The sequence below is a fragment of the Pongo pygmaeus genome, chromosome 13, assembly GCF_028885625.2.
Source record: "Pongo pygmaeus isolate AG05252 chromosome 13, NHGRI_mPonPyg2-v2.0_pri, whole genome shotgun sequence".
Classification (NCBI taxonomy): Eukaryota; Metazoa; Chordata; class Mammalia; order Primates; family Hominidae; genus Pongo; species Pongo pygmaeus.
Window position 1 is genome coordinate 38984596 of NC_072386.2, and position 22268 is coordinate 39006863.

The following is a 22268-nucleotide window of genomic DNA, read 5'->3' on the forward strand; positions in this document are numbered from 1 at the left end:
TGTGCTTCCCTACTGTATAACTTAGAGTGTTTTTTTAAAACGCTTTCCTACATATTAAGTCCTTTATCAATAATAAATGATAGTCCGTTACTATTGTCTTAGTATAGCTTTTGTTGTAACTACATCAATCAGGCCATGCATTCTCTAGTTAAACAGGTATTTATTTCAAAAACATGATAGCCTACAATTTTTTCTTTAAAATCTTGTCCAGAGTAGATTGTAGTATAAGTGCCTTATTTAAAATAACTTTCTAAAAGAACCTGTCCTTATTGGGCCATTATAATTTGTCATATTACCTGTAAATAGTACAGCTCTACTTGTATCATCTCTCCTATCTTCCAGTCAACAGAAATATTTACATTTTGGGGCTGGTTAAATTCTGCATACTGTTGGCATTTTAAAACTGAAAAATATCATCCAGATATTGTATATATGGGAAGGACTACCATCTTCTAATTTATAAATTAAATGATCATGTTAAGGAGCCATTTGCAAAACCACTTATTAAATGTTTATTATTAATAGTACATGAAACATGACATGATTTTTTGTGATTCTTGGGAGCCCTCTCTGGCTCTCAGTGCTTGCAAAGTAGAAGCAAATACTTTGAGAGTTTATAAAGCTTAATTGTGCTTTCAATGTGTAAGCATTTTCAGCCTGTTACCTTTTTGTTTCCAGCAAGAAGAGTTCTTTTTCCTTCCACGTCAATGTTGTTTAAGAGAAATAATATTTAAATTGCATTAACATGCTTAGCAATGTGAAAAGTTACTAGATTAATGTCTCAGGCAGTGTTAGAATTACCAAAATGCCTCAGGAATATATTAAAATGGATCTTGGCCATAGACAATATCAAGATTGCTGAGGCACACCACAGGCATCTTTTTTAAAGCCTGTTTTGTAATAAGCAGAGAAAGCGAAGGTGCTAAATCATGGTTTACTACCCCATTTGCCTCACAGCCTCTCTGTCTCTGGTGCTGGGCCTCAGAAATCAATTTCACACACGGCTGCTATCAGCATTCTTTGAGCTATTAAGACGAAAGCACTTTCTCTTCTTTTTATTAAAACCAAGCTCCCTTTTATCACATAGCTCCTGCTTTGTGCTTTCCTGCCTTTACACTCCACTTTGTCAGTGGTGAGGGCTAACCTGTCTCCTGCCTCCCTTCCTTTCAGTTCTAAACTTCTTGAAAGGCTAACCCAAGTTCACTGCACCCACTTCCCCAATACTCCCGAATTCTCTAGTGCTTTGTAATCTGGCTTCTGCCCACTGCTTGGCTGACATGGCTCCTCTGAAATTCATCAGCATCCTGTAATTCACCACATCCTATGACTTTCCCTCACATCTTTCTGCGGAATATGCTTCCCTGGCTTCTTTGGCAGCAAGTTCTCCCCTGTTTTGTCCCCTGCCTTTTCTTACTCATCTGGACTAGCAAATGCTGTCATCCCCAAGGTTCTTTCCTCAGGCCCCTGTTGTCCCTGTGCTCCGATTGATCTTATCCACTTTCCTCACTTGAACTGCCTTCTCCTTGCAGGTGATTTACAAATCTACATCTCTTCCAATCTCCAGGATTCTAGTTTCACTTACCTGAATGCTTTGTTGATACTTTAAACTCAGCACATCCAAAACCAAGCTCGGTATTTGGGGCCCCAATATTTTAGCAGTCCTTCCCCCTAGCATAGTGATGAACATACAGACATTGCTATACAACAATTCCCCTTTCTCCAGCCTCCTCTGTCTTCCTCCTCATCCCTTCACCTACCCCCTCTCCCTCCCTCCAATCAATTGCCTGTGCCACCTATTCTGCTCCTGCTGTGTAGCTTCCTTCTGATCCCCCTCTCTGCTAGAGCCCCCATTCAGACTCTTCTTGCTGTGGTCTTCTATGTGATACACAACTGGGACCCCAGCCTGCTTCCAGCTCTGGCCAGGCCAGTTCCTCTGTGGCATGGGTCTCAGTGTGCCAGGACACATGCAGTAAAACAGCTGAACATAAGGTAGGAATGATGGTTTGGGATAGGGCCTTGAATCCCAGCTGAGGAATTGGTCCTTGAGTAGACTCCAGACAGCTGGAGACAGTGAAGGCTTTTGAGCACGAGATGACTGAGGTTTTACAGTTTTCAAAGTACTTACACATACTCATTTGATCCTCATAATACTACTATGAGGCACTGAAGGTTTATGGGCATTTTAGGAAAAAAGGGGATCTGAGGGTTGCTGTTAAAGGATAGGAGACAAAGCCAGGTTACCATCATTTCCTCAACAGATGAGAGGAATTTAGTATCTCTTTATGTCTAATTAAGTAAGTGGGATATAGATGGGTAAGTCGGTCATTTGGATAAGAATTAAATTTAGCTGTCTGAGAAGAGCAGTGGGAAATATGACCAAATACTTAATCTCACACAATGGCCATCTAGAAAAAGAAAAATAAAGAAAATAAAAGATGAGATGACTAGTTTGTGTGGAAGACTGAATGTTCTCAGCGTATATTTTATTTTGTCCCTTCAAATTGGGCTCAGGAAGGTTTTAATTTCTTCTATCTTTTACGAAATGATTTAACATGTTCATGGTTCCTATTTTTTGAATGAAAAGTGTATACATTGAAGTGGCTGGTGCATTATACTTCAGATTATGCGACATCTTGGTAACTGGAGGATTTCTGGATCTCTTTGTGCATGCTATGTAACAGGATCGGATGATCATCTTCACATTAGGCACCAGAATGCTTCCTCTCACATGCAGACTTATCAGTTTACAAAGTGCATTCACATTGACTACAGGAGTTCCCGGAATCAGTATATTATCCCTGTTTTAGGGACAAGGGGCTCCTAAGTTTTTGATTTTCACGGGGAGGAAGAGAGTTTATAAAGCATCTTCAAATATAAGAGATATATCCCCTAACAGTTAAGAGGTTTTTGGAACCCTTTAAATATTCAATTAGATCAGTGATTGTCAACTCTGTCTATACATTCAAATTACCTGGGAAAATTGCCAATGTCTGGGCCTCTCCCCAGACCAACCGTATCAGAATCTCTTGCGGGGATGGAGGCTGCCAGCCACCCAGATATTTTGTTTGGAATTCCTGAGGTGATTTTTATGCAGAAGAGGGTTGAGAACCCTAAATTAGACAAGCATTTATGAGTGAATTCACTGGATGACTTTCTTGAACCAACTTTTATCTTTATTCTGTCTTAGACTTACTGGCTTCAATGGGCTCCAGACTCCACAAATTCAAAAGCAATCTTAGTTTTTCCTCTCAGTCCCTTTCTCTGAGATTGCATGGAAGACTGTAGTTACGGGGCAAAACTGTCAGCTGCCATGAATCCAGGGAAAGACAAGAGGTTGGTTTCTGGAATGAGGTAGGGAAATTTCAGCCTTGCAGGGAGAGAGTAATAATTGCTGATGTTTATTGAGGACCTGCTACCTGTGTGGGGTACCGTGCTGAGTAGGTTGCATGACTGTTTTATTAAACTTCACAATGATCCTTTGAGGTACATGCCATTGTTGACCCCTGTTTTACAGGCAAGGAAACTGGGGCACAGAAAATGACAGAAAGGTTACACTGGTGGAATCAGGTTGAAATCCAGGCAGTCTATCTCTTAACCACTATTCCTGTGGTTATCAAACGTTGGTGTGTATCAGAATTACCAAGAAAGCTAATAAAATACACAGAGGTCTATACTCATTGAAGCAGGAGGGGCCGGAGCCGTCATAATTTTAACAAGTGTCCGGCTGAGTTGGCTACTGACCAAACGTGAGAAGCTACTGAATTATAGTATACTTGCTTCCAGATAAGGAAACAGGCACCCCTAGATTAAGAATAAAGGAGGTCCTGGGCAGAGGGTTTTGATCTTGGTAGGGGACAGAACAGATCTAAGGTAAGACCAATATACAGACTCTCTCCAGGGCCTTAGATTGGGGAGATCAGTAAATAAATGCAGGAATAATCCACATCAGATGATAGGGAATAAGAGGGTTCCATAATCATATTTCTGCATCTGAATCTTAAGCCTAGCTTTGCTTCTATTCGTTAGATATTGGAAAGACTGATACAGCATTGCATCAAACCTAAGATGCTATAGACTGAAGTGACATTCTTATTTTATATACCATTATGAACCCTTTTAAAAATGCCACTCACTAAACTATGGCTGTTATAATTATGAAATTCATTCAAGTTGCTATAATCAGAAAAAAAAAATTTGTATCTTAGGATCGATGAAATACGGTACAAGCTGTGAACTGCAATGAACTTGGTTCTGAAGCTGTGGAAATCACTCAGCACACTGGGGAGGCTCCTGCTAACCAAGGCCAAAAACACAGTTCAAACAACATGGAAAATAATCTGTACTGCATATTTCAATATGATTTGTTTGCTATAAGCACTGAATACACATACATGAAAAGTTGGGAAATTTGTATCACCTTTTAGGTTTTGGTACTCAGTTTTCTTACCGGTAAAATGGATTGTGATCTGTGGTCAGGTTTATATGACATAACATACATAAACAAATAGCACAGTACTTGGCACCTAGGAGGAGACTGAAATTAACATTTTTTTCCCCTTTTGCTAAGTCTAAAGACATTTTCATGCTGTTTGCAGTCAATTTCAGGGAAGGAGGAAGGAAAGTAAAAGTGGTAATTGTCCAAAATTAGAATGAAAGTCAGAAGGACCGTGTGATTTAAAACATAAATACCTATTTGATGCTGTTCCAAAGCAAATCTACTTTATGAGGTGAGGCCAGGCTACAATCAATTTTGTACTAATGCTGTATAAAGAGCTACATGCACAGTGGAGACTATTTGTTTATAATTAGGAAAAGAAATTCTATACATGAGATTCCAATGCCTGATTAAAAATCTGATGCCTTAGCAATCTGATTAATAAAGAAACAATATAAAGAGTTTATGCGACATTTAACTCACTCTAATATAACTTAGGAGTTATTTTTTCAAATCATGTTTTTTAGTATAAAATGATAAATTGAGGAATTTCAGATATGGCCTGATTATTTTCTGAAGACCACAATTAATATTTAATCAGGGCAGATACATTTAAACCACTAATGCTACATCTTTTACCGGCATTTTTAGCTGTTTTCAAAGGGAACTTCACATGTGGAGCCTATGTTAGACAATGTGAAAAACTGCAAGAATTAGGGCAAAGAGATTTGCTGGCATTCCATGTAAAGATTCGTAATTGTGACATGAATCTAAGGAGTGGAGTAGGACACTATTTGGTGAGAAAACAAATGAACATCACACATGGGAAACTACTATAGCCTCAGACAACAATAATCACTCGAAGGTACAAAAACGACTCCCTGTTATGGGTTTTGTGTTACATGAGGGAGGTAAAGCTTTCAAAAAGCGCAGGATTTCCACCCCGACTCCACTTTTTTTTGAGACAAGGTCTAACTTTGTCACCCAGGCTGGAGTGTAGTCACACAATCTCGGCTCACTGCAGCCTCCATCTCTCCAACTCAAGCAATCCTCCCACCTCAGCCTCCTGAGTAGCTGGGACTACAGGCACACACTACCATGCCTGGCTAATGTTTGCATTTTTTGTAGAGACAGGGTTTTGCCATGTTGCCCAGGCTGGTCTTGAACTCCTGGGCTCAAGCGATCCTCCTGCCTTGGCCTCCCAAAGTGCTGAGACTACAGGTGTGGGCCACCACGCTGGCCAGGCCAGGATTGCCCTTTTGAAATAGCCTCTATTTATTTTTAAAAGCTCGCTGAGAGTGAATAAAGGGTTAAGTCACAACAGTTTGGCAGTCTCTTCAGAAAACTTGGGCCAGAATTCACACTTTGCTGAGTGACAGAAAGTTCTTAACTTTTTAGGGTACAGATACATTTGTTGCTCCCGAATACCTTGAATAATTTGGGAAAAATAATCCCTAACCGTAGGTCAAAAATTTTAACTGGGAGGCCTTGAATAAAATTACTAACTCTTTCACACTTTCATTCAGCAAACATTTGTTGAACACCGACTCAGTCCCAGGCCCTGATTCTATGCTAAACAGTGGGATCTAAAGAACCCTAGCACCCAGCTGGCACTTTATAAGAGCCTCTGAGGCCTCAAGATGTACAGCAAAGGGAGCCCACAGGAGGTTTTTGCTACCAGTAACTATGTAGCCTTACAGCTGGACGTTTATGCTTCTTTGTCATCACTACTGCTGCTGCTGTTGCTACTGCCTTCGAGGCTTCTCACCAGGAGAGGTGTAATAATCTTGTAACTTTTGGCCTCCCTTCTCCAGGCCTTTCCACTCTATGTGGCCATCACAGCTGTCTTTCTAAAACAAAAACTTGGGTCAGAGCTTCTGGGGGTGGCCTGCAACACCCTGCATGATCTGGCTGTGCTCCAGTTATAGGGATTCACTCACTGTTCCTTGAACTTACCTTCCCTTTCCTTCTTCTGGGCCTTTGCCCGTGCAAGTCCCTCTGCCGGGAATGACCCCTCTTCCCTCTCTTATCTGCCTGATGAACTTCCATTGAGTTATTCTCTGCTAGGACAGTGCCTGGGACACATCAGACAGAAAAATGCCAGCATCCTTCCCATTCTTTGTTTTCTTCTTTGTGCTACTACAGAACCTCATATCCTCTGCTCTGCCTCAGTCTATTATTTTTTAAAAACTTTGTTTGGTGTCTGTGAGCTTCCTAGGGAGTAAGACTGTCTTGTTCATCTTTGTGTTTCAAGGAAAGTGACTGGCAGACAGCAGGCCAATCCATGACAAAGTATGTGTTGACACATAGAATAAAGAGAATAAGGACATTGGTTAGCTTTCCATAAAGCTAAATGTGTTTAGTTATTTTTTTCTTCTGAAATCATGTACCTGGGACTTTTGGCTTTTTCAAGTGACCTTTAATTTCTTGTACTGGTAAAAGAAAATGGAAGAGTTGAGACATGAATGAACTCTGCCTTGGTTCAAATCATGTACCCTTCCCCTACCGACTGAGTGATCTTAGGCATGTTACATAACCTCTCTGTGCCTCAGTTTCCTTGTCAAGATGGATAATTGTCATGGCTCCATCCACAGGGTTCTTATGAGAATTAGATAATTTAATGCAGTATATATAAAGTGCTTCTTACATGGAAGCAAGTACTCTCTTGCGTATTAACTAATGTTATTTCATTGATGAAACTATGGTGATAGAAATTTATTTTATTAGCATCCTTAGTTAGCAATACAAAAAATTAGAAATTTGCCTCTATTTTCTGTAACTCCTACCTACCTGCTAACCAGCCTTATTTTTTTTCTGAAATTTTAATAGTCTACTAAATCCAAAAGTCTGAGAATCACTGCTTTAAATCATCTAGAACTCTCAACTGGGCAAAACCCACTGATCGAGTTTCTTAAAATCAAGATCCTGGAGCCTGCAGCCAAAACAGTCCTGCTTAATAAAAGTCCCAGCACCAGCAAACTGAAGTTAGCAAACCTTTTGTGGGAAAACCTACTGTCATTAGCCTTCTACATGCAGCTGACTGGCCTTTTATTTGCCTGAAAGAGGGACTGGTTTAAAGGTTTTGCTACTTTAGCATAGCTCTAGATTGAAAAGACAGGTGTTTATGTATCAAATAAACACAGACAAAGTAATACACTCATTAAGCTTAGGTTTCAGTATTCCTAAAAAAGAGGATTTCAGGAAAAAAAAGCAAAAGTCAAAGAAATGACCTTAAATATAAATCTTTAGAGATTTAGAGTTTTTCTAACACATTCTTTCTTGAATCACTATAAATAATGAATTAATGTGTCTATTTCTTTAGGCAGAAACCCCGTTACATCAGCAATAGTTAAATATACAGTTTAAAGAAAACAATATCATGACAGCAACATGAAACCAATGGAAAGTACTGGCCAATTAATTTCTGTCTTCCTCACCCCTGTGCCAAATCCTTACTGATATTCTATGTAGAAGGACTCATCTTTAGGACCATGTCTGTTTTGTTCAACATAGCATAGCCAGTACCTAGCACAGTGCCTGATATATAGCAGGCTCTCAATGAAGATGCTATTTTGCACTGAGGGAGGAAAGAAAGCTAGCACTTCTTGGAGACGTGCTACATGCAAGATCCCATATGAAGTTATTTTCACACATACATCACCAAATTATCCACATTTTTCATTAATAGGGAAACAAGATAAATGAGGCTTATTGGTATGACATAACTCTAGGGAAGAGCCGTATTTTACAGATTTTAGTTCTCTGTTCTTGCCAGATCACCCTGATATTTATAAGCCAACAATGATCTTTGAATTTTTGTTTTTGTTTTTTTTTGAGATAGAGTCTTGCTCTGTCACCCAGGCTGGAGTGCAGTGGCACAATCTTGGCTCACTGCAAGCTCCGTCTCCCAGGTTCACGCCATTCTCCTTCCTTCGCCTCCCGAGTAGCTGGGACTACGGGCACCCGCCACCATGCCCAGCTAATTTTTTGTATTTTTAGTAGAGATAGGGTTTCACCGTGTTAGCCAGGATGGTCTCAATCTCCTGACTTCGTGATCCACCTGCCTTGGCCTCCCAAAGTGCTGGGATTACAGGTGTGAGCCACCGTGCCCGGCCGATTTTTGAGTTTTAACTCAAGATTGTTTTGCAGCAGCTTCATTCGATCCTTGGTTACTTCTGCATGTGACATTTCAACATTTCAATCCCTCTCTACCAAAGCCAGCATGATGGCTCTTATTTAAAGGTCCTTAAGGGGCCGCACAGTATAATACAGGAGAATGAACTCAATAGAAGGAGAACAGACAAAAGGAAACAGCACAAGATTCCAGTATCTGGATCCTATGTACTAGGTGCTCGTGATAAATATAACTCGAATCTCTTTACAGACATTTATATTTTAAATTAAATTATCTGCAAAATGAAAGGGCTGGAATAGGCAACTAATTAATTTATTCAAACAAACTTACATCAAACACTTTTTCTACATCAAACTCTTTGGTGCTAGAGATACAAAGATATTCAGGACAAAATAAAACAAAACCCCTGCCTTCAAAGAGATACCAGTCAACTGAGGTTACATTCTGCATGCATCAAAGATTCCCTTTAATTCTAAAACACTATGAATCTATGGGCTGGGAATTTAAATGCCAATTAATTTCATAACAGTAATTTCAAAGCATGTTTATTATCTCAGACCAGCTACAAGCCCCAAATAAGAACTGAAAGTGTGTAGTATATCAGGGAAATTATATTAGGTCTCAGTGACAAATGGTTATAACAACCGGAATAAAAGAACTGGCTAGTTCTGAAAACGTTCCCTCCAAATCTCACTTAAGCACACCTGAACAGTAGGAGTTCTTATTGTTTCCATTACTCTTTTTCATTCTTAGTTGTATTGATGAAGTACAATATTCTAACGATACTCATACAGACTTCAAATGGTGATTGAGATTACAGCCAGCAAAGGAGGCTAAGAAATCAGACACCGTACCATACCTTACTATGGGAACAAAGTGAGGTATATTTTTTTTATTGGACAGTTTGAATTTATTATAGGTTGCTCACAATTTCCTGTCTCATTTCTTTAGTGCTCTTGGAATTTATGTCAGGATGTCTTAGGTTATCACACTCTTTTCATCCCAACATTTATGCCAACAAACTGAACTGACTTAGAGAAAGTCCCTGGACAAAAATTGAAGGGGAAAATACCCAAAGCTTTAGCTGGAGAATGGCAGAAGCTTTGGAAAAAAATCTGAAATAGCAATGAAGATGAAAATGGAAACTCCGTGAAAATTAATGTAGTGTAGAATTGGCAAACATACCACTTATTTCTTTAAACAAATAGAAGAAAGAACCCGCCTATGAGGTGCACCCAAATAATTCGCAGGTGGTGAAACTATTAGAGTCCGGCAATTTCTTGCCTCAGAAGTGGAATAAATCTCCTGTATTATAAATGGCATATGCTCATGAACGTGATTTTTCTGCTATTCCCTTTCTTTCAACTATCCTCCTTTTGGTGTACAAGGTCATCTTGGTCTTATTGTAATTAATTTATTTTAATAAGAACTTTAGGTATAATTCTAATGAGGATGGGAGATGCAACCTCATATAGTAATTGCATCGGCAGAAATATAATTCCAAATGGAATCTATTTGTTTTTTGCATGGATTTTGGTTGTTGCAAAGAAAGCACAATGTATTGGAAACTATGTACAGATTGTAATCTGGCAGCAGATTCCCCAGTGATAGTGGGGCAGATGAAAACTCTCTAGATATTGGTCACACATAATGGTAATTCTCACAAAGATAACAATTTATCTTGAAAATAGTTTTTCCCTAAAGAATATTAACTAAAAAATTGTTCCAGTGTGTTCTGTTGCACAAACTGAGATTATGAACTATAGAAACAGTAAAAATAACTTTTCATGTTCAGAGTCAAATAGTGATTGATAATTTGAAAATAACACATTCATAATCTATGGAAAGCCATAATTTACATTTACACAGGGATAAAAGGATTAAACAAACAGCATCTAAGCAGGTGCAGAGAGTTATTTACAAGATGAACCAGCTTGTGGGGAAATTGAAAATAATAATCTCCATCACAGAACTGTTGCCTACAGAAGAGTTGTGTTTTGAAAAATTAAAACAAAAAACAAAAAACAAAACTCTTGACAACAAAATATCCAACACACTTCCAAGCTCTTCACTGTAGAGATTGTGACTTAATCTCTCATGGAGCCTTCGTCTGTCTCCATTGGAGCCTGGCACTACCCACTGGTAGGCAGCTGGTGACAGAGAAATGATTTTCACATGAATGAGAGTAATCACCTGAATTGTTATAGTACTTGGGAGTTTCCAGAACACCTCGACATCTAATGGTGCCTTTGCCTGTTGCAGCATTCTGGAGAGCTGGGTGCAATGGGCAGTAAAGCATGGATGAGCAGACAGAAGATGAAAGGAATTATGTGAGTGGGCCACAGTAAAGCATGGATGAGCAGACAGAAGATGAAAGGAATTATGTGAGTGGGCCACAGTCATGGAGCTGGAATCAGTGCTGCTGCCCAGATGGTTCTATTCTAAAACCACTGTTCTTTTTTTTTTGGAGATGGAGTTTCGCTCTTGTCACCAGGCTGTAGTGCAACAGCTTGATCTCAGCTCACTGCAACCTCCACCTCCTGGGTTAAAGCAATTCTCCTGCCTCAGCCTCCCAAGTAGCTGGGATTATAGATGCCTGCCACCATGCCCAGCTAATTTTTGTATTTTTAGTAGAGATGGGGTTTCACCATGTTGACCAGGCTGGTCTCGAACTCCTGACCTCAGGTGATCCACCCTCCTCGGCCTCCCAGAGTGCTGGGATTACAGATGTGAGCCACTGCACCCAGCCTAAAACCACTGTTCTTTCATGGCACTCAGACACCTCCAAGAAAAATGTGTTAAAGATTGTTTGAAACTAGGGATATTCAAGAAGTGTGGTTTACTTTATATATCGCTGTACAAAACATTTGTTTACTTTGCCTTTGTGAGTCTGTTCCCTCTCTGTGAATTTCTCACTCAGATTTTCTGACATTCTGCCCTTGGAGCAGTTTCAGTGTTGCACCCTGGTTTCAGCTTCTCAGCATCTTTTTCTGTTATATTTGCCTTCCCCTTGGATCTGTGTGCTTCTATGTCCTTGGCCTCGCTGTTTGATCCCACTCTGTCCCAGGAGATTTCAATTGTTTCACCACAACCTTGCCTCTTTGGTTTTCTTTCCTCATTTTCTACCACTCCCTCATCCACTTCCAGATTCTATGTTTTAAAAATGGACCCATTTTCCTATTTTCCCTGTAGTACTGACACATACCCCCAACTACTTATCACACTTTAGGTATGCAGTAAATTGCAAACCTCAAAGATCAAACCACCATTAGAATGATGTGGCATCTTGTTAGTTCTCTTTTCCCATATAATAAATGGAAAATGGTATTAGTACTTACTTATGAGTAAGTACTGGCATGCATAGCATCTAAATTTGAAGCATATGTTATTTCTTAAAAGTTTTCAGCATAAAAAACACCTTTCCCAAAATTTCAGGGTTTTCACACAACAAAGTTTGTTTCTTGCTCATGGTTAAGTGAATGTTCACAGTGTAAGTCTGTGAGAGTAACACTGAGGGGCTGTGCTCCATGTAGTCATTCAGGGACCTAGACTTCCACTTGGTGGCTTTGACATTCCTTAGAGTCATGAAGTTTTTTCTAGTGGATTCTCTGCATCCAGTAGGCAGGTAAAGAGAGAGTGTTTGATGCTTGGAGGATCACATAGGCTGAGGGATCAGGCCTACAAGTGCCATATAGTACTTCTAGCTATTTTCTCACTGATGAGAACTCAATTACATAGTACCATCCAATCACAGGGAGGGCTGGCAAATACAGTTTATCATTGTGCCCAGTAGCAAGAAGAAACAGGTTTTAGTGAATCCACAGCATTGTCTCTGCTAACATGAGAGTTTATTTTAAGTACTTTCAAGTTTTATAAAACTGTGACTAATGTAAATATCATTTTCTTCCTGAGGACAAGTTTCGAAAAAAGAAAAATATTTGAGAACTAAATGGATAAAAAATATATGAAACATGCAAAATGATTCATTCTAATTAACAAGAGCAAAAGGGGTTAACTGTTGTTTAGTGTGTGGCTGTGTATATTTAAGAGACAGAGAAAGGAATACAGAATATATACCTCTTTTGCATTTCTTAGGGTTGTTGACTTGGTCTTACCAAAACCAGAAATAGTGAAACACTTCACATGTAAAATGAATGCTGACATTTTTCCCTCCTACTTGTACTTTTCCCTGTTTTCACCTTTTCTTGCCAAGTCATTCTTATTTTTCCATTTATTTATTCATTCACCCACATTTATTGAGATCAAATTACCAGGCATTCTGAAAGAGGCAGGAGGAACAAGTCACACCTTCTGCTGTCCCCGACAGCTTTGTGGGACAGACAGAAGTGTAAGATAAGTAAGAGATGGGCGATGGCACAGATAAATGCAAAGTAGCCCAAGAACTATAAAAATTACACATAAAATATTTTAGAGATTACAATGAATTATTTATGCCTTCTGACAAGCAATTACTAAGCGCTGACTATACACATAGCTATATATGGGTAGAATTTGGGATGGGGCTATTTGAACACAGAAATTAAGGTATTTCTCCTTATAAAGGTTACAATTACTTCATGAGACAAAATATATTTCTCTAATCAAAATAAAGAATGCTTGTGGATATAGCAAAACTTTTTAATGGATTTATAAATACTGAGTTTCTTGGGAAAGACAATAAACAAAAAGCCCGAGGTCACTTTTGGCTGCAGATTACAGCCATTGGGCATCTTCTTGACGTGGCCAGAAAACTTTTAACTAACTGCCCTCCATGCTGGGTGCTCCAGTTAACAGAGTCCCTGAGCGGCAAAACAGAACAGTTAAGCTTTATTCAATGTAGGTTTTAATCTTGAAGTTCGGGAATTGGGGAGATTTAGTCATTTATTTTTGAGCTCATGGAAAGAAGGGGTTGATAGCAACAGCTTACCCCAGTTAGCAGGCAGGCTCCCCACACAGCTGTGCTGGCCTATTTCAATTAGGATCCTTTAGGACTTACATCACCTCTGGTATGCCAGTCCTAAGCCGCTCATGAGCCAGTACTGCCAATCAAGCCAAAATTCAACCATATGGTATGGCTTTTATGATGTAGACAGAAAATGACATGCACTTGTCTCTTTCTGGTGAAAACACAAAGTTTGAAGCCAGCTCTCTAAAAGAAGAAAGTTAGTAACAATGACAAGACTGTAAAACTTGATTTAGACACATTTTCCTGTGATTATCTCAATACAGTTAACCAGTAGGTTATTCATGGTGATTCAAGGAATGCTCTCACTCAAGAAAAGGCTCCGGTCCTTATGCTACGAAGAGGTCACTTCTGGGTCACTCTACTCACGAGACCACAGAAACAGTAGAAAATGGTTACTGAGAGGAGGGCACAATTAAACTTACATAGCTGGACCTGAGAGCGTGTCATTCCTGGAAACCGGAAGATACATGAATTAAAAGCAGAGCAGTCACTTGACCAAAGAAACAGAACTACACATATGAATTTAGGAATCACTGAAAATATGAAGAATTAAAGAACCCTTCGATAGTCTCTGTAAGTCATTTTTTCTCTTCATTTAGTTCACAAACTGTATCTACACGGCACTCTACTAGGTGCTTCGGGAAAAGCAGAAATTCATAGGACCCAGTATTTTTCCTGGAAGAATTTAAAATTATATTCTGAGTAAGCCATAATAAAGAGGAGAACCAAAACGCCAGACCATGTCTCATGCTAATATAATCCCCAAGCAAAATACAGCCCAAATAAACTAAGTTTTAAAAAAAATGAGTAACTTGTATAGGGTTAACGACATTTAACTGATAAAAATTGCAAACCCTAACTGTAATTTTGTTAGTAGGATAGAAGAATAAACTCTGTGAGTCTCCTAAGTTTGAGTAATAGCCTACTCCATGGTGTGTTAGAAGACTGCTTTCCAATTTATTCATACATAATAGTAAATGGGCATCAACATGTATTAAAACATACAAATGCACAAATACACACATGCATTTATTTATTCATTCTCTTTTTCTCTCAAAACACTTCAATTTCCATATGCTTTTTCAAGGAAAAACTTTCCTGGTGTAACAAGATTCTTCTGTAGTTCACTAGTGACCACTATTGGACACTCTTCCCTCAACTTATATGAAGCAACAGAAATGGTGTTATGTGAAAATAGTAATGGGGGCCAGAAAGTGGTCCTGAACACACTGAAACACTAAAAACAGGAGCCTGAGTAAACAAAAATGTAGCTGGCCATGTCTAGACAAGAAACTTCACAAAAACATGAAGAAAGTGATTTTTAAATTTTAAATGTTTCATAGCATTCTGTAGATCTATGCGAAAAGTCTTCAAGCTTGATTTAAAGACAATCTAGGCTTGAGAGAAAGAAATCTGTGTAGAGTGAACAATTATAGAAAAGTGCCTGTGCATGCACATGAACACACACGGACATATATGCTGCTGGAACAGGCCGCGGTCTCCTGTAAACAAGGGACTTAAAATTCATTCCACAAGCTAATGGTGCTTCTCCCCATCCAAGATAGATCCACTTAGATAATAGTGGGAGAGAGTGCCAGAGGGACTGAAGGGAATGGGCTATTGTATTTGACTAGTTGCCATGTATAAATTAGTACAGAGAAGAAAAAGAAATTCAACAGAAAAACACATGTACTTTATTATAATTCCTAGTGTTACTCTTGCAACTCTCATAATAGCAGGCGAATGAGCTTAAAACTATTTAAAAGAAACAAAAGGCAAATGCAAATTTGATTAAACGCCTTTCTGACAAGAAGTGATTTGACTTCAAGTGTAGATGGACACATATGTCAATGGCCGGTCATGGTTTTTGCCACATTCTTTTTGAGCTAAACAATTGGGACAAAGGAGAGAGGATAAATATCAGAGAGCAGGATGGGAGGATTGGGAAAATGGCATTATGTAGCTTAATTTCACCTGAATATCAAATGAAATCTCTTGGTCAGTACTACTGTCCTACTGTGTCCAGAATATAAATCTATGATATATGCTCTGTGCGTGAAAATATGGGTGGTAACCTAAAATAGATTCAACACCCATCCCCTCAGAAATAAGTTCCAAGGGGAAAGGATTTTGACAGAATGGAGGCTGAACAACCTTTAATATTCGTACACACTCAAGAACCTAGTCATGATACAGATGATTCAGCTGTCAATGAAATGAGGGATATTTTAATAAGGTAGAAACTGGGCTTGCCACTAAATAGACAGGATGTTTTCCAATTAAGTTACAGAGACCTTTAGAAATTGCCCCAAATAAGCCCAAGAATAGACAGAATCCTTGCAATGTGTAAATGAAAACAAAAACAAAAAAAAAACTATAGGAAAAACAAGCCCCTCAATTCAATTTCTCTATCAAGCTTGAAGGTTGAGCTGATGATGCCACACTTCTAGTTCTAAATCAAGTACAGAACAGGCTAAAGGTCACAATCTCTTAAGCCAATAATTAAATTTAATGCTAAAGGGGGCAGTTAATGAGCAAGTTTAACAAGTGCTCATGATATTGTACATATCTTTAATGATGAAGGTGATGCAAAAAGCCTAAATATCTGCAACAAAGGGTACAGACCAACCTGCACCACTGTTTTCATTGTTCTTAAATATTTACAACCACCATACGAAGCAAACATGTTCTATTCTCTCCATTATTTGACCTTTGGGTTCAAATGCAAGCTTATTTCATTGCCTGAAAAATGGGATTAAAATGTCTTATTTGTATGATTATTGTAAGGATTCATTGTAATGATCTTCAAACAACTAGCCACATTCAGACACAAAATACATCACAGCTATTACTAATGCTATTATTGCTTTGCAAAGGGATGTATGTAAACACCAGTCAGTTCTTCCTTTTGTAGCATAACTCTCACATTTCCACTTCATTTAAATGCAGGCATAAAACAAACCTAGGTTTGTTTTAATTTTATCTTTATAATACAATTATTGTAATTTAAACATGATATGTTTTAAGTCCTTCTGAAATAAGCATACATACCTTTTCATTCCACATAAGTCAAATTATATGCTCAAATACATATATGAATATTCAAGATATCACAGAGGGATATAATGCATTTACCAAATGGATAGCAAAACAATCTATTCCTGAATGGGAAAGTTTTACTGAAGTATAATGAGATCATACTTCCATATGAAAATATCAAAAAAAGTAATGTATACTGGTAATTTGCTTTATGATGCAATATAATGGGAAAATAACACACACTTAAAACAATCACAAAGAAGGAAAGATGAGACAAACTAATGGTGTATACAAGTAACACATCCCATATGGAAAAAATGAGACACCTTTCATAAATCGCTTGCTCCACAAGTCATAAAGCATACCTAAACATTCTGTTCTTTGTGTTTTTCAGAACAGCTAAAACTTATAGTTCATTCATGCTTGAAATGTAGTTTACCTTTAAATTTCTATGAAAAATTAAAAATATATTTCTATATTTATAGCACTTGCAATGCAGCATTATAATTTCTTAGCTACAATGATGCAAATCATTAAGAAGTGGGAATGTATAAAATATTGAATCACTGTCTGATTACTCTATTTGATTAATCTCCTGGACCTTTTCAGTTTGTACCAAATGGCTTTCTTCCCTACTTCAAAATTATAGTGCAGATCAGATTTGTCAGAATCTAATCAGAACAAAACATTCCTTCCCCATCAAGGAATCAATGCAACCTATTCGTTTGCTACATTTTTTACCTTGCTCTCTTCTTGCCTTGTTACCTTCTGAGAAAGTTCTGGCATGTTATAAATGTGACAGGAAAAACTACAATCACATTTTTTTGGATCAGTGTGTGCAAATTTTGGAATCAAACCTTCAGATGAGGTTTACTAAGCTGCCTGCCCAGAACACTCTGGTTTAAAAAATGTGCATTGCTATTAATATTTTGAGTGTAGATTTATTTTGGACAGTAAATGTTCATTTTCTGCCCATAAAACCAAGTATGAGTCACAACGGAACATTTACTTTGAGTCAAAAATGCAATGTGTACTGATGTTCAAGAGCAGAGCATCTTATCACTATGACTGTGGAAATCAGCCGTACTAAAAGTCACCATTCCTTTTTCTTCTTTAAAAGTAAATTTGAGATCAAAGGCCATAATCCTCAATTCATAAATCCTAGCATTAACTTCTATCCATAAATGACTTGCAGTAATTAAGAGCTATAATCTGGGTTGGCTGCAAAGAGGCTGTCATTCCCCTTTACCTGGTTCCGTAGTACATGTGCACAGACGGAAAATAATTCATTAAAGGCAGTACGGGCAAGCCCCACAAAGCCTATCCATCAAAAAATTCCAGGAACACCACAGTGAGTGAGTTTGATTTCAGGATGTCTGTTATCCAAATTCCAAGCATACACATCACCTTATATACAGTTCTCAGCTCCCACACTCCATGCGGTATGTCCCAAAGTTCATGTCTCAGTATCAGTATTACTATATAGCAGTAACTAATTCCAGAAAGTCTTGCAGACTTTATCTTGCTTGTGAAGTTGAAGTTAAAAGTTCTGGAAGGAGTATTCTCTCTTTGTAACCGTGTAAATTATTTTACCTGGAGTTTTAAGATAAAGACACACACACACACACACACACACACACACACACACCCAACAGCACCCAGACTCAATGGCAATAGCAATGTATTGAAATGAAAAGGCATTTACCAGGAGCAGGAAAGCCAGAAAGAGGAGCAGTGTGCCAGGAGTTGCCCGACGGCAGCATTCCATGCTTGGATCCTTGCCGGAATCAGAATCGGACACTGAATAAGCTGCTAAGTGCTCCTCTGCCTGCTGTCACATCCAGTACTGGTGCTAACACTCCAGTCCTGCCTATCAGCTTCCATCAGCCCCGCTCACATTTCCTGACCGAGGGGTGGGTGGGTGGATGGGTGGGGGGTAAGCTGAATGGAATCTCTCTCGGAGCAGGCAGCCAGCCAATCAGGCTCCTGCTAATCAGACATGCTGAATAACAAAGCCAGGAGGACAGAGAAAGTGTAACAGTGCGAGCAAAAAAGGGGGAAAAGGACGAAAAAGAAAGGCGAGCGAGCAGCAGAGCGAGAAGGGAAATGCAAAAGATGCAGAATTGCAAAAGATGAAGCCAAGCACTGTGCTTCCCATGGACCTGGTTAGTTCTTTGTGAGATGCATTTCTATTTGCCATTTGCCTGTGCTGATGTCTGTTGCTTTGTAAAGTACAGTAGCTCCCTGTGACTGTGTATTGTTCCATTCAGGAGCGAAACTTAATCCCTGTCAATATATAACATATGCCATAAAGGGAAAGAACCATAGACAAAAACCGACTTAATGTGCCCTGTAAATGTGTTCTGTACAACTGTTTTATTTCGCCTCCATAAAGTTCCTCTTTACTTTCTCTCTTGACTTGGAAAATAAATACTCTATACATTTTCTGAAGGTTCCTCACTAAGCCTAAACAGTGGCATAAGTTATTTTGTGTTATTAAGGACTTAATTTGGGGGGGGGAAAAAAAGCAAAGCAAGCTGCTTCTCTGTAAAGTGACAATTTAAGGCATTTAAGATTTGCTAATTGTAAAGGCACAATTAGAAATTTAGATCCCCCAGTTTAAAAAGAAACCCTCAACAAAGACTCCAGGATGAGTGGGGCTGAAATTTGGGGTTGAGGAGCAGCCTGGTTTTGATGCACTGCCAACTCTCAACTATCTATTTTAGCCGCGGGAGAGAAAGAAAGGATGAATTAAATCCTCAGTTAATCCCCAAACCTTCTTTTAACCAAGTTTCAGCTTCCTCCACACCTCACCCACGTCCTTTATCAGAGCTGTTATAATGCAGAAAAGGCTGAACTGAGTTTTACCTCATTTTTCCATCCACTATTGCAAGAGGGTTGGATGGGATGACCTTGGAGGCCAGTCCAGCCCTGAAGGAAGTGCTAATGAGCAGTGAAATGACGACAAGGCCAGCAACAGCAACGAGAAGGTCAGGAAGCTTCTGAAGCTGCTTAATCCACCAGCAAGGGAGATTTGACTCTACTAGAGGAAGGTTTTATTACAGTTTTAGAAAAGTGTCAAGTGTCAAACAAGGATGTATTTCCCCTTATCTGCAAAGGAAAGCATTGAGTTTTGAAAGAATAAAAGAGCAGCCTTGGCCTTAACATTGCCATGGGTGTGTCACCAGGACGCTTTCCCTTTACAGATCTCCTGATAGCCCAGAAATATATGCAGTGGAGGTACAAGACATTTAGAATTAATGTTCTTTCCTTTCATTATTAAAAAATACTGACAAGAGGTATGAAACACACAAATATGGAAAACCTGATCAAGCCATAATGGGCATGTGAATACACGCGGGTCTTCCTATGTACAAACCTGCTGCGTTGCTTTTCAAAAAGGTGAAGAAAAGCAGGTTGTTCAACTTTAGGTTACCTACTTCATATGGTATATCAATTAAAGAGAGAGAAACTTTAAAAATCCTATTTTCAAGCTGTTAGGAAAGTCAAGGTCATACAAAGATTATCCTTTGTTCTCAATACTAAGTATGTGGACCTAGAAAAATGGAGAGTACAAATCCATAACAAAGAGAGCCTATTCTTGAAATATGCTTTTCCCTTTTAGAAAGATTTGTTTTACAAATCTCTCAAAAACTAGCTAATGCTCATAAGCTAAAGTGTATTCACGAGTAGATATAAAAATGCTTAACATTGTCTTTCCACTATTGTTTTTGTCTGAAATCCTCATCACATTAAAGAAAGGTGATTGATTGAAATAAACTTTCATTCATAAAGCTATGTTATATGTGTCTCTCTGTTACACACCAGAGCTTTCTGCTAAAGGGTTTATTTTTTTCCCTCCTATCACAGTCATTAACTGAAGAGTTTCAACTAGTTCTATTAATGGAACATTTTACCTAATACCACCTCCTCCCTCTTCACACATAAACCCTGCTCATTAAGCAGATCCAAAGGGAAGAACAGTAATGGGAGAAAGAAAAGTAGCAACAAAGCTAACGACGAGATACTATTTGTAGAGGAATAGAAAAGTAATCAGCATGGTCACAAAATAACTGGTAACCACTTACATGCTAGTTTAGATTCCTTTCTGCTTTGCAAATAAATACTGCCTAGGTATTTTGAGTCAGAAATTTCTGCCTTGGAGTTTTGATGGGCACGCTAATGTACAGCAAGATGGTCACCTCAATGAAGTCACCGAATAATACACTATTTTAAAGTCAAGCCCTCAATCACCTATTGAACGCCTGGAGGATGCCCACCACACTGTCTCATGCTTCTGATTCCTCACAGCATTTTCTTTCCTCTTGGGAATACCCAGAGAAACTAGGAAAAGCAATTGCACATCCAGAGCTACACAGTGCAGGTGAAATTACAAATTTACTGTAACTTCAGAAAAGGGAGAACAAAATCAAGTTAGGTTAAGGTGATTGGGGAAAGTTTTGGTCACGAACTAATTTCGATGATGGCCAAAATTTACATGCCATCTTTATGGTTTACAAAGTGATTTTACATTTATGATCTCATTTGACCTTTGTGACTACTTTTTGAAATTAAGTAATCACCCCATTTTATGTATGTGGAAACTGAGGCTCAGAGAAGTTAAGTGACTTGACTGAAGCTTTGCTGGCTAGAACTGGCCATTGAGCCACGGTTTACCGAATCTAAATCCACCCTCATCTCGTATTCATATATATGCATTTATATCTATATATGATGTATACACACACATATATTCAGATGTTGGCAGTGATGTGGTTGAAGGGGGATGTTTATAGGAAAAGGAAAGTAGGCTACCAGGGTTCACTATGGGTATATGTTACCTGACGATGGAAAGTATCTTATTTTAGCCTCCAGCTTCTATGTCTCTTGACTTTCTCATTTCTAAAACGTTTTCAGCACCTAGGAAAAGTAATGCAAAACTTTAGGTAATCTAGATCCATATTAATGGCAACCGAGGAAAGGCCACTTACGGCATCTGAGCAGGGCGTTGGCCAAATTCCTTTTTTCCTCTTCAGGTATCTAAATTAAAGCCGCCTGCAAGTGTGTGAGCAGCAGCACTAGCAGAAGCCGTGGCAGCCAAATAATACTGGTTACTGGCTCCATGCACAACATATTAGGTGAAATGAAAGCAGAAGCAAGAGAGAGAGTGTCAGGGCTGTCTGAAGCATCATTCCAAATGGTATGGATTTAACAATACTTAATTTAAAAAACACCAGCTTGGACAGAAGCAAGCTGTTAACATTCAGTGTGCTTTATGGGAGGAAAGAGTGAGCTAAACTTTCGGTATTTCTCTCCCTGGGGAGAATTCGTTACAAGTCTTGCTCTGGAGCCACCTGTCTCTTTCTTCAGGTTGAGCCTCTTTGCTTAGCCCGTCAGCTGCAGAAACCAGTGTATAGGGGACACAGGGTCTCCTGGAAAGAACTCAGGACTGGGAGGATTTCAAGAGCTAGGCAGGGCCTAATCTCCCCTCTTTAAGGAAGTGGTTATGGCAGCATCTGAGCCTTGTTTTCCCCACAGGGATGCAGTGAAGTTTGATTTCCCTGGTTAATTCTGAAAAATAAAGTAAGGGTGACTAAGATAAAAGTATAGGAAGCAGACTGCTATTCTCAGGGGCAGAACTGGAATTTGAGCATTACTCCACAACTTGCCAACTCACCTAGTATCTATTTAAC

At 38.9% G+C, this 22268-nt stretch overlaps 1 protein-coding gene across 4 annotated transcripts in view; it reads right to left on the reverse strand.

Annotated features, from left to right (window-relative positions):
• Window positions 1–18714, reverse strand: part of ADAMTSL1 (ADAMTS like 1) — a 443802-nt gene extending 425088 nt beyond the window's left edge. For 2 of the 4 annotated variants that reach the window (XM_054500641.2, XM_063650519.1), the window contains exon 1: window positions 18281–18683. In XM_054500641.2, coding sequence (XP_054356616.1) covers window positions 18281–18343 — 63 coding nt within the window. In that variant the 5' untranslated portion in view covers window positions 18344–18683. Of the gene's footprint in view, window positions 1–18280 lie in introns of all 4 variants that reach the window. The other 2 variants (XM_063650521.1, XM_063650520.1) reach the window with 2 other exon arrangements.
• Window positions 18715–22268: the final 3554 nt, after the last annotated feature.